This window comes from Danio rerio, chromosome 4 (assembly GCF_049306965.1).
Source record: "Danio rerio strain Tuebingen ecotype United States chromosome 4, GRCz12tu, whole genome shotgun sequence".
NCBI lineage: Eukaryota > Metazoa > Chordata > Actinopteri > Cypriniformes > Danionidae > Danio > Danio rerio.
The window spans coordinates 21,407,033-21,420,823 of NC_133179.1; the positions used below are offsets into that span (position 1 = coordinate 21,407,033).

The 13,791-nt window shown below is 38.4% G+C and overlaps 1 protein-coding gene across 51 annotated transcripts in view; it reads left to right on the forward strand.

Moving 5' to 3' along the window:
• Positions 1-744: 744 nt before the first annotated feature.
• nav3 (neuron navigator 3) overlaps positions 745-13,791 on the forward strand; it is a 177,899-nt gene continuing 164,852 nt past the window's right edge. For 50 of the 51 annotated variants that reach the window (XM_073946576.1, XM_073946590.1, XM_073946582.1 and 47 more), the window contains exon 1: positions 745-1,299. In XM_073946576.1, coding sequence (XP_073802677.1) covers positions 1,024-1,299 — 276 coding nt within the window. In that variant the 5' untranslated portion in view covers positions 745-1,023. The remainder of the gene's footprint in view (positions 1,300-13,791) is intronic. The other variant, NM_001045143.2, reaches the window with a different exon arrangement.

Genomic DNA, 13,791 nt, shown 5'->3' on the forward strand with positions numbered 1-13,791 from the left:
TTTCCGTAAACTGGGTGGGGATGATTGATGATATTACAAGGATATTAAATTGACAACACAAAAAATGAAGCAAGAGAAAGTAAATTGGTGGTTGACAGCTAAATCCAGGGAACTAGACAAACAGCTTTAGTGTGGAGTGTTTCCGGGATTAAAGAGAGTAGACCTTCTCTAACATCTGTTTGTGTTGGCCGTTTCATATATACAGACTTACTTTAACTCCAAACAACCAAACGTTTCCCCTGTCTTTTAAATGTTCTTTTTACTCTTATTCTTTCATCACGACATTCAGTTGTTCCAGCTGCAGCCAGTGTGAGGTATCTATGTCCACCGTTCTGAGCTAGGCTACAGAGAGGCTGTTTTGACAGTTGGAGTTGGAGTGTGACACGCTGCTATGGAATGTTCTGTAAATGACAGAGTGGGAACCAGAGATTTAGGTCCATCGGTCTGTGTGTGTGTGTGTGTGTGTGTGCGTGTGTGTGTGCGTGTGTGTGCGTGTGTGTGTGTGTATGTGTGTGTGTGTGTGTGTGTGTGTGTGTGTGCACGTGTGCTTGTGTATGCATATGAGAGTTATACACTCAGTCTGGGTAATCAGGCAGTGAGGAGAGCAGAATGGTGGTTACCTTCCAGGGAAGTTCACGCCCCCGAGAGCTGTTTGGTTTTGTAGTGGCGCTCTGTCAGTGAGGGAAGAGGAGGAGTGGAAGAGAGAGAGGAGGAGGGAAGAATGTGTAGTGGAGGAGCCTTCTCAGTTACTGAAAGCAGCACACGCTGTCGGTAACAGAATGAGCGTGTCCACGCTCTCTGCCGCTAGCTGCACACTCTAAAAAAACTATCGCCCCCCTCCCATTTCTTACAGCCCCTGCCAGACATCAAGAGCAGACACAAGGCACTCTCTCTTTCTCTCTCTCTCTCTTTCTCTCTATCTCTTTCTCTCTCTCTCTCTCTCGTGTGAGAAAGCTGCGAGAGACAACTCCTCCACTTTTTTCCCCTCCTTATTTCTCTCTGGGACTTGCGCTCTGAGGGACTATGCCGGTAGTTGGTGTTGCTTCAAAACTCCGACAGCCAGCTGTGGGGTCCAGACCCATCCACACTGCACTGCCCATCCCCAACCTCGGGAGAAGCAGCATGGCACATGGGCTGGCACCTAGGAGCTCGGAGCTCAGGGTCACAGAATCTCCCATGCTGTCTTGTCAGCTGTCATTCAAGACGGAGATCCACGATAGGAGGACAAACTTGGTTCCAGCTCCAGCTGCAACTTTGGCACGGAGCAGCAGAGAGGCAGAGGAGAGCAAGATTTGCAAGGTCAGTAAGACTGATGATGGCTTGTAATACATTGATGCGTGTGTTCTATGCAGGTGGATTGCATATTATGTATATGATAATGCTGGGTAGAGTTAGTTCTTTTATTATTATTATTAATTAATAGTGAAATTAGATTTGTTGTATATTTTGGAAACCGATCAGACAGATGGCTGGTGGACCACTGCATAACTTTAGCAGGTGTCATAGATGTGTTTTGCCTGGATATTTGAATTCTAGATGTTAGCAGTTATGCTGTAGGTTTTTATGAAAGTATTTGTATTTATTTAAGAACATCAGATTTTGGGTTCAGCAAAATAAAGTCTGTCATACATCTTCAAAATGACAGAAATACTCACATAAATGTAATTTTGGCTTAACTGACTATTTATTATATAATGGAAAATTACACTTTGCTGACTAGTGTTCTACTTGAGGATGGCTAGTATATCATTACAAATCATCTCACTTGTGCAGCTATTTCCATGTTTCAACTGAGCTGTTGTAGTAGTTTAACTAAGGCTATTAAGATCTCTATCAGTGAAATGAAGCATGGATCAGTGTTAGCGGGTGGTTGTGGGGCAGTCGGCCACCTGAGAAACTCTTGTGTAAAGCAGAGCGGGGTAAAACACTTAATCCCTATCCCCCATCTGTGGTGCTCTATTACAGATAGATGCCTGGTGTTTCCCTCTGCCCTACTGCTCTTTTCTCAGCCTTCATCATTTTAAAAAAGCAGAGTTTAGATCGCTAACGAATGATGGACACATATGCATTGCTGCAAAATCTTTCCTATTCAAAACAAAAGCATGCCAAGGTTTCTGAAAGCAATTTCATACACTTGGCTCAAAACCATAGTGGAGACAGTAAGAAGGCGGGGTGCTTTTGAGTGAGAATCTTTTAAAATTTCCCGCCAATGTCCATTCAAAGTTTTGCTATACCCGCCTGTGTAAAAACAAAAATAAACCAAAGTGAAAAGAAAGACTATCCTGTTTTGTAAGTTTATCTTAACTGTTGTCTCATTTGTGACCTCCTTATTTTTACCTCCTCCCATTACAGATTCTAAAAGGCAGGATTTTCTTGTAACCTGCAGGAAGTGTGTGCTCACTTCAAAGCAGGGACGTGGTTGACTGCGCTGGGTTTCTGGTGCAGTAGTCGCTAGCATGTACAGGGTTGCTGCAGGGCCAAGAAACAGAGGAAGTGTGTTTTATTATTAACTCTGTGCTCCGTGACCTAAGACACTGTTCACTCAAGTGTCATGCTCTTTAATGAGAGAAAATCACCAGTCTTGTCTTTTCACTTTAGAATGTGGTGGGATTGTTAAGAATGGTCGTAAAACTCTAATGAACGACTTGTATATTAAAATAATAATAAACAATGTGACTTTTTCATGTCCTTATGTCTCCCCAACAAAGGATATGTTCCACCTGTCCTCGCCTGACTGGTCACAAGGGAACAATTAGTCCTTATGTGGGCTTGTCCACTCAGGTCTTTTTGTAAGGGCTGAAGAGCTTCAGGCAGTACTTACTTTCTCCTGACAGTCTACTGTTGGTGGAGTTGTCTGAGTTCCTAATGCAGCATAATGTCAGACTGGATTCAGTAGAAGTGGATTTGTTTATAGCCACATGCTTGTTTGGACATGTTTGTAGTCATTCCCACAGAGGGCAGCACGTTCACCTTGTTTGGTGTTGACACAGGTTCTATGCGGCTGCATTTTGAAACGCGTGCTGGGGCTAAAGACTCATGACAAACTTTGTGTTTAAGGACATTCGTCTACCGCGCAGCTGGCGGTGTTGTGATCTGCCGGCGCAATTTATCAAGTTTTCAAACAAACATGAGCAAGATTTAAAGTAAACTGAATGGAACAACTTAACGGCTAATGTGAGGAAAGGCGATGAGTGTGTTGTAGAATCTCTTTTGGACACCAAAGAGAGAAGTCATCCACAGGAGCCTGCATAGTTTACAATATGCAAGGACCTCATCTCATGACAGCATTAGAGACTGTAAAGATGACGGTTGTGTAAGGATCATTTTAGCCACTTCTCTCCGCAAGAGTTCCCAGTCAGATTCCTGTGGTAAACAGAGGAAATATGTGGTTTTTCTGGTTGGTGAACTGATTATAGCTTGCGCTGTACATTTTATACACCTGAGAATAAGAGCAGTGAGGAGGTGTGCTTGAGAATGAGTGTCCGTGGCAGTCTTGATGAGAGAGAATGTGTGGGAAACAGAACAAAAAAAGGAAACAACAGGCTATTTAAATGAAACGTTATATATGTCTCAGTGGTACTTTATGAAGAATATTTGTTCTAGTTTAAACATACTTTTACAACTGTAGTAGACTAGTTGAGAAATCAGAACAGTCCTCTAAATTAGCCACCATTGCTCTATTTTAGCGCACTTGACTAAACAAATGATTTGAAAATGGAATGACTCCACAGGGTGTTGTTCACTATTATAAAAACCTAAAATTGGAACATAAAGACATGCAGTTTGAATTCTCCTCTTGTTCAGAGTCAGCACATTTTATTGTGTTTATATCATCAATAAAACTGTGTTGAGATAAATGCATGTGTTATGTTTTATCACTCATATTTATTGCATTATTTATTGTCCCGAACAGCATTTTTAAATCCTCCCTTGAGTGCTTGGCTTTGAATGCAGATGTGGGAGACAGTCATCTACATTACATGTGGAAACTGAGGATTGTCTGAGATGTTGTTGTAGCCTACAGTATAGCAGCATGATAGCAAAACCTAATCCACCCTGCACAAATCTTGGATTTTCTTTTCCATCTTACATATCTCTTTAATGTGTTTCCCATTGCTCTACGAATTGATTTTTGTATTAAAGTTATGTGAAATCCTCTTGATGCTCCTAACAGGATGCAACGTGCCTGTTATGTTTACACCTCTCCTTCTTGTTGACAGTTAACTGTCAAGTGAAAAGCAGGCTCTTTTACAAGCTTTAAGATAAGCTTCACTTCCTTAAGCCAAATTTAATGGCTTATTTCCACTGAGTGGTATGATTTGGTACAATATGGTACAGTACGCATTTAGGGCTATTTTATTGTCAAAAGGCACCAGAGCTATCAAAAAGGCTAGCAGCACAATAGAAATGTACCAAAAGTGTGAAGCTAGACTGCCAGCTAATTGCAATTGTTTTAGATAAAAATGTCACTAGCACGTGTAGTAAGGCAGGAGTATTCTTAAATACACTGCCTAGACATGACACTGTAACAAGGCATCATGTAATGAGCAATGGTTGACCTGAGCTCAGACAAACCTGTTGTATTCTTGTGACAAACAGCCACATTGACCAAATGAGGGCATCTAAAATCATGCGGAAAGCACCAGGGGTTTAGTGCATTCTCTCTTAATTGATGTGCACTTGCTGCATGTCTATATTTATAAAAATGAACTTACCCGGGATTACTATCCGTTTAGAAATGGTCAAACAAAAACAAAAAAAGCAAATGATTCTTTCAGCAACCTAAAACTTAAATAAACAAGGTTTATTTATGCATATTTTTAAAACTGATAATTGTTGTTTAAACTATCATGAACTATTATGAATGACAGAATTACTTTTAACAAGAGGATACAGGTACTGGTAAAGAACACAGATGAGAGGTTTGACTGATTGTAAATGTGTTGTTTATAAACCCAGATACAATCAAATTGTATGTTTTAGGTAATTTTTTTCATAATTAGCCACATTTAGGTTGTTCATGTGTTTTATTTACAAATGATACAAATTGTATTTTTGCCCAAAAAAATTAACATCCAATCTACTGGATACATTTCATTTCATTATGTAAACAATCATATCTGGTTGAACAATCAGTTTATTTTTTGCATAATTTTGTAGTGCTTTTTTACAGTTAATGTGGATAATACATCCACATTGTCCTTAGCTTTATCCCATTACTCATTCTAGACATACACACATGTATAATCCTCTTCATTCTTACTGAGTTTAGCTTTGCAGATCAATAGCAAGGGTCCCCAGGGCTCTGTACTTGTCCTATTCAAGTTTTGCATGTGTGAGATTAAGTCAGGGAATGTAAACGGGCCTCTGGTGTCAGCAGTGTTTTAGATTGGGAACACAGGGGAATGTTAAGAGCATAAGGGGACAGTGCCAGCATTTCCCAGCAGCAGAGGTGCTATCGATGGAGAAACACTGAGGCTTGAGATCAGGAGGGGGGTTCTTCTGTCTGTGCGTGTAACAGCCATGGGTGGTCTAGTGTGCTCCACTTCTTATCTGGAAGAGTGCAGGACACTAAAGAAAAGTGATGACGCTCCCCCTTAGACAAGGTTCAGAGCTCAACTTGTATGGAAACGTACTATCCAATAGCTCTCTGTAGAGTTGTGACATGATATGAATATGAATAATTTAATGATTCACTTTATATTTTTCTTCACTTGATTAATTTAAGGATTTTGTCCATTGTGCGTATCCAAGTGCCGATAAAAAAATATTTTCAATAAAAGCACGCATATTCTCAATACACTGTACTTTTCACTGCAATTTACACATCTTCAAAGTCTGATTTCATCTATTTATCTATCTATCTATCTATCTATCTATCTATCTATCTATCTATCTATCTATCTATCTATCTATCTATCTATCTATCTATCTATCTATCTATCTATCTATCTATCTATCTATCCATCCATCCATTGTTAATGCATGTTTATTATTAGTAGTATTAGTATTTTTTTCATTAATTATTATTGTTGTTGTTGTAAATCTATTCCTATTGTGTTGTAAGGTTGCATAATAGAGTTTATTTAGAAAATAATTGTGCAAGTTTACATTCAACTTTTCTGGAAACCACCCAAGTCTATAGTATAACAACAAGGAAAAAGAAAACTTGAAAAAAACAGCATGCGACCTTAAATTTAAGATCTGCCAGGCATCATTTAGAAACCTTTCTGAACGTTCTGTGTGCACAGCTCTATTTAAAAGAAACAAAATGACCTCTGATAACAATTAATGATCTGGCAGATCTCATTTTATTTCCCTTGATTGAGCTACGGTCTTTATCACCAGTATCATTAAGTGACCAAACCCCCTGCCACATCTGATGTTCTTAAATGGTGTTTACTGATGCAGCACTGCAGAGCTGCTGAAAAGTTTCTCATTGGTTTGCACAGTGCAGCCCATGGATAAAAGTTACCAATCTTAAACAACTACTCTCACACACCAGGCATCAACAAACACAGTCCCTAAAGCATTGTGCAAAGTCCAAATGTAAAGGCAAACTGTATACTGTCACAAATATACACATTTTCAACATTTACGTGAAGATTATTAAGCACCAAATCAGCTTTTAAAATGAATTGTAAAGGTGTGGCACTAGAGAATAAAATGCCAATACAGGAATAAATGGCTTTTAAAATTATATTCAGCAGGGTTACTAAAGCATATTAAGACTAAAGTAATGATCCTGAAAATCCAACTTTTCCAACACAGGAATAAATTGTGTTTTAAATTATATGATAATAATAAACATTTATTTTAAGTTAAAACTTTTTTGCAGGATATTTGCAGGATCAAATAATAGCAGCCTTGGTGAACAGTAATGTATGAAATGTAGTCCAAAAAGCATTTAAAATGAATTATTATTTAGTCTAAAGTATACCTAATGAAACCCATCAACACACAGCATGTCTGAAATGAGTCTACCACAATACCTTTCATTCCCCTTTTTCCACTTCCAGTCTTTTTAGCTGAATCTTTCTGTTCTTTCACTCCCTTTCCTTCATTGCTCTAATCAGCTGCATTTGTCATTTGTTACATAAACTTTGATAGTCTTTCCACCTCTCTCTAACTCTTTCTCCCTCACTTTCATTCATATCCTCACTCATTCTTTGACTTTTTCTCCTTTTCCTGGAGCATTCACTTCATTCCATACCTTTGCAATCCTTTACTCCTCACAGTTTTCTCTCACTTTCTCTTATGCGGATAGAGGGATGGAGGCTGTGAACACACCTGGCACTGTCTGTATAACTGGCTCTGATTACACGCCACGAGCCCAGTCCCACACACAGACACACACACACTCACACACTCACACACACGCACACTTTCTTTTGGCTCTGCACAAAGGAGGAACATCTGTGAAACCAAAGCATGGGGCTCATTAGCAATCAGCAGGGACCGGGACAGAGCGGACATCCCAGCATGCCATTAATACACACCAGGAAAGAAGAGAAGGGATGCACCATGCTACATATTTTCATAATCAATTAGTTGTCAGGTTATCTATATGGAAACCCTGTTTAATTATGCTAGTTATAGGTACTTAAATATGCATAATTGTGTAATGCATTTGTTCATCTTCAGAACACAAATTAACATATTTATAATGAAATATGATTTCTATCCAAATATTAAAAATCTATTGACCCAAAACTGTGATACTTCAAAAAGTTTGTAGAGAGATGAACAAAACGATTTAATACAAGTCTTTTAGGGAGACATGGTGGTTTTGTACTGTATCGTGAATATGTTTTATTTGGGGCTTTATTGAATCTAAAAATTTGTAAGTTTTTGCTTCACATGAAGAATTGGACCTTTATTGGTTCTCAAGCATCAAGTAAGCATGATTGAACATTTTTAGATATTGTAAGCATCATTTCCTAAGCAGTCATATATCAATCAAATATGTTGATCACATATAAAGTAATCATTTCTTTTATAAATACTTGGATTAAATCATTCATGTGGATTTTTTCCCTTTAGTGAATAGACTGTCAGAGAAATAACATAGATTTGTGATCCAAATAAATTTGAACATTTTGTGATTTGGAACAACAGACTTTCCATTCAACCTTCCAATAACTGAATATTCATTTAGTGGTCAGCCATCCTGAGCAATCTCTTAAGGAGAGGAAAGGTAAACAGAACGTGTTCAGTTAGTCAGCCGCTTTGTGAGTCAGACTGCAGGATTGCATTGTGACCTGCTCTAGAATCATGGGATTTCCTGCTTCATGGGCAAAAGTCCAATACAAGTCTTTCAGTGGAGTGTTTGTGCACTGACATGCGTGAATGTTTAGAGGTAATTGGACACCTTAGGAATCTTTTTTAGCTACTTTATAACTATGTTCCTCGTTTAAAATATTTAATAAACTACTTTTCAAAATAAATAAATCAGGAAAAAAATCTTTACTAATATCTTCTCTAATAAAAAAAACATTGATTGCAAAAAATGCACAAATTTAGCACATTAGAATGATTTCTGAAGGAGTCTGTAAAACTGGAGACTGGAGTAGCGATGATGAAAATTCAGCTTTACCTAAACAAGAATAAATCTTATTTTAAAATGTATTAAAACAGCATTTTATTGTAGATTTGTTTCAAGAACTGGAAAAAAAAAATCATCTCACTTCATTTGGTTTTGTGTATAAACTGAAGTGGTACAAATTGTTCTTTAACTGATGCAGAACTGCCAAGACAGTTGAAAGTACTCACGGACACTAAATTTGAGGTGATAATTTTGCTGTGATCATGTTGTTCTAAAGTTTCAAAGCCATCCACAGTGGTTCACCCAAGCTCGGCATTTAGTTAAATCATTATCCCGGATGATCGCAACAAATGAACTGTGAAGTACACAGAAAGACTCTGAACTATGTGTGTGTGGGTGTATGTCCTGTTAACACCAGCCAAAAAAAGTACCCGCAGTAACAAATTAGATCAGATAAGCAATTTTCAGAGATGGATCTGATTCACTTGCTTATAACTTTAACTCAAAGGTCTTTGGCTTTTATTTTTGCATTTCCTTTTTGTAATGTGACACTGACATTACTACACCTTATAATAAACTACTATTTTTATTTACTTTCATAGTCATTTCTGAAAACTGATCCCCACATCCTGCCTCACTTGCTCCTGCAGTCCAGAGGTTAAGTATTTCCCATCATTCAAAAGGTGTTAATATTATTTTGGAAAGATGTTAAGCTCCTCATTAACGGTGCTTAAAACAGTAGCGCAGCCTTGTGCACAACAAAACCGTTCAGGTCAAGACCGGTGTGACCAGACATGACGGGGTCTGGCTTTTACCACACACTTAAACTCTCTCTTTCCCCCACCACACAAACTCCTCTCTGTGCCTTCTTGACGAATAGCAGAGCCTCCTAATCTCATAATTATAGTATAATCACCTTAATAGCATAATGCTTTTAAACTTTACTGAGGTACTGAGTCGATATATATAGAAGGAGAGAGAAGGAACTGTTGTCCTCCAAATAGTCCCTGAGTGGTTTAGGTCAGCCATTAACGCAGTGGTTGATGTTTGATGAGCCTTGAAAATCCAGAAAAAATGTGCAAACAAATATTCCCTCATAATGATCTAAAGAGGAGGGGAGGTTATCCTTGACTGAATAGTCCGTTACTGCGGTTATGACACTTGCACAGGGGTCCACTATGTTTCGCTGAGGATATATGATAGCACACTCACCAGTGCAGATGGTGACTCAAGTTGGTCACTGGCTCATCGTTTTATTCTCTCTGCTGCAGTCATACCAGCATTGATTCCATTTGAAGTTGTCTAGAAGGTATGTTGATTTGTGGGAGCACAGTGTTGTATTTGACTAATATTTAAGATTTTTAAGTCACTTATATTGTGTTTTTTGGTTCAAATCGTTCTTGGTTCTTTAATCTGGCAACTTGGTGGAGATTTGCAGTTACCAAAAGACTGTAAAAAATAATATACTGACACTAAGGAAAACTATTGAATACATTTATTTTTGTTTTATGTGTGCACAAAAGCATTTTTGATTGATAGCATTCTGACTGAACCACTGAAGGGAAATAGTTTGTTTTGAGGATGGTTTTTGAGGGGATTTTTTGGACTTTTAAAGAGTCTGTAACCTTACTGTCTATGGGGGATAAGGGAGCTCTCAGATTTTAATAACATAAATTTGTGTTCCAAAGATGAACAAAGGTCTCAGGGGTGGGAAACAACATGGGAGTGAATAATTCATAACATCATTTCCGTTTTTGTTTGAATTAAGTTTTATTTAAGGCTGCTTTTACACTGCACGGTTCAATTGACTCAATTAAGATTTTTTTTTTTCTTACATGTGGCACAGATCAGATTTGGCCAAGTATGTGAAAGCAGGACAAATACAAATAGATTTCAATTTACTCAGGTTCAGGCCTTGTTTATATGTGGAAATTTATCCGATATAAATCGGATTGATGCCCTTGTGTCTGCAGTGTAAGCAGGTAGATCGGATTTTCACCTTTCAATGTGAGTTGTGCATTATTAAAACCCATAGCGAATAATTCCCAAACCTTAAATCCCATACACGAGGACTAAAAAGCTTTTATTATGTCGTATAGCACAAGTATTTAAGTATGTTAACGAGGGCAACATCCGCCATGTAACTAATATAGACTAATATAAAACTGGCATACGTCACATGCATAAATCATGCCATGGACAACACATTAAGATGCCTATTGGTTTAAAAAGGTCTAGTTTAAAAAAGATGGCCATAAACTGTCATTCTGTCATAAACTATAGTAAAACAACTTGTCAAAAAGAATTTTAAAAGATTAAACCTTGTGAACACATTAATTACAGGACTGGAGAAAAGAGGGATTTTTTTATTATCAGCTGTCAGTCAGCACCTGCTTTTATTTTCCTAATCACTGTGCCTTTGCCGTGTGCTGTGTAAATACAGACAATTGGAGACGAGTCACTTTTAAAAGACCATCAAAGAAATCTGATGCAGTCACAAAATTGGAATTAACCATTAAGATCTGCAGTGTAAATGTAAGCTTGTTTTGCATTACATGTGCATTTTTATTTTGTTATTATTTATTTTATTTAACAGAAACTAATTTTAGTTGTTTAATTAACAAGGTAACTGAATTTTAATATTTTGGGTGGATCGTTCATTTAAGTAATCTACCACGTCAGAATCTAAAATACAATACACAGTGCCGGTCTTTTCTGCAGGGCTGGTTTAGCTGAATTGGCACTGCGCACTAAATCGCTAATGTGTGTTTGGCTCGCACCCCTGCTCACTTTCAAAGAAGATGTGCACAAGAAAGACTTACTGCATTGGAAGCAGATGGAAGCACCTACTGCAGATTTTTAAAGCTTTAATCGTCCCACATCTGCCTTTTTCCACTCTCTCTCTCTCTCCCGTGCGCTCATGCTTCATTGTAACTTTATAAAGCTACGGTGGATAGAAGAAGAAAAGGGACAGTTAGGGCTGAGTAAGGGAGGAGAGGAAAAGGGATGAGTAGTTTGGCGGATAAAGAGGGCTGGTTGACTTTCATGGATCACAGTCCCTCTTTCTGTGAAGTTTAAAAGCCAGTATTGCAGTAATCGGAAGTAAATCCATTTAATTAAATTTTAAAAGTTTAAGGGCAGCATTAGATTAGAAGCATATTGTATAGAGTGGGAGTGTGCCATGCTTTATGTCTTTGATCTAATACAGTATGTACAATACACACACATATGCCAGACACACACCCGTGCCATAGAGTCTCAAAGTTGGCCTTTCGGCTGGTACGTATAGTCCAGGCATGCTCTGATATTCATTTTCCCACGTTGACAGGAGCTATTAGTCATGCGAAAGATGGCTAAGTTACATCGCTACAGGCTAAAAAGCACTGCATTGAGAAAACGCCAGCCAATACTGTGCTGTGTATCACCGTGTATACACCAAAACCGCAACAGCCTTGGAACTACTTGCCAAACAATTTTTGCTTTTCTGTTAAATTGTCCTTAGGTGTGGCAGCATGTGACACCTCTTATATTCTGGGCTAAAGATGATCCTTGCACTTGCTACCTTAGGGGCCAGAGCCTGTTTTGCTGAGAGTCGCATAAAAGCAGGATGCTACAGTGCAATGCTACAGATGTGTGAAAAGACAGATTGGGTGAAGAGAAGAGAGGGAGACGAGAAGTGAAATATATTTTTGCACCACCTCAACAAAAAGGTGACCTTTGGGTGAATTAATGTCCCATGGCAGAAAGTCTCTTTTTGCATGACTTTTACACATTATAGTTACTTTGAGAAACAGAATTTTGTGCAGAAAAAGAGGAAGTTTTGTGCCTTAGCTGCCTTTGACAATGAATGTTCATCCATTTTAATGCTATGTATACTACAGTATTTTCTGAAATTTCTGCTGATTCAGCAACATGATTTAAAATGACTTGTAGTAGTTCAGTAAGCAGGTATGTGTATAGCTCTTGTGAAAAAACAATTGAGCAAAGCTTGTATGATATGTAGTAAATCTCCTCCAAACTCGAGATGGTACTCTTACTGAAACTTCGAATAGTCATAAAGAAACCATTAAAATTTTCCTAGCAGTTGCTGGATAAACAGAAGATTTAACCTTTTTAATTGATAAATAAAACCATTTATTTGATTGATTTACTGAGAAGCAACACAAACAGCCGTTACCATTAATTGATTATCAACCAATTAGACTGGATTCACTTTTTTAAAAATGACTTTTGCGTAGCTTATCAGTGAAGTAGATTCTGCTCTATCTGAAAGCATGTGCTGGAGATTTACTAGAATTAGTTTTATAGACAAAATATGCATACCGATTGCTTTTGAATAATCTGACAGCCATAGTTTAATGGCTGTCTTTTGGCTTTCTTCTGATGGCTGTCTTCTGGTGGTCCAATCAAATTTCTCCCACAAAGATGGAAAAAGAGTATAGTTGTAAACATTAAAACTTGGACCTAAAGGGCATCACAATATTTTACTGTGAGTAGTCATAGGTTTCAAATATTTGGCCTGGCAGACAGATGAACCATACGTGTGCCAGGTTTACCCTGATCCTCCTTTGTTTATATGCATGTTTAGAGTGTGTTTGTAGGTCTGAGCGTGTTTTCTCAGGTTTATACTCTGAAGTAGCACTTGGCTGCAGGCTGAAAACAGTTACACTTTAATAGGCCAGTTGTTTACTCTTTTCTGCAGACCCACTCTGGGTGCACTCTACTGTGGATCCCGCCTCAATGCTGGCAGGTACGCTTTGAGCTGTAAACTGCTTACTAACTGATTTTACAACCTGCCCAGAAAGTACCGCTCTTTTATGATAGCTGTAGGTAATGCAAGCAAGCTTGGGAAATAGACCCACCTCTGTTTTAGGCTTATTCTATTCCGACTTAGAAGCACAGGGTGAGAAACACCATGAACTCACTGACTCAGAGAAGAAGCTGTATTCAGATGGCTCACATGAATAGATATTGGACCCATAAGCTTTCCGTTGCACCCTGAAAGGAATGGATTAAAAAGAGACAGGGGGTCCAGCGGGGGAGTGTCGGTGGTGGGAAGGAGGGATGAAAGAAGAGGTGTGCTTGCCAAAAGCTGGACTTTTTTTGCATCTGGCCAAGAGGCAGCATGAATGCCACATGCACCTGATCTTTCATCTCCTCTTGCTCACAGGAAATGGAGAGCAGATTGGGCTTTGGTTTACGTGATGCTCTTGATTGAGGACAAAGAGGAAAGGTTGTTATTGTGG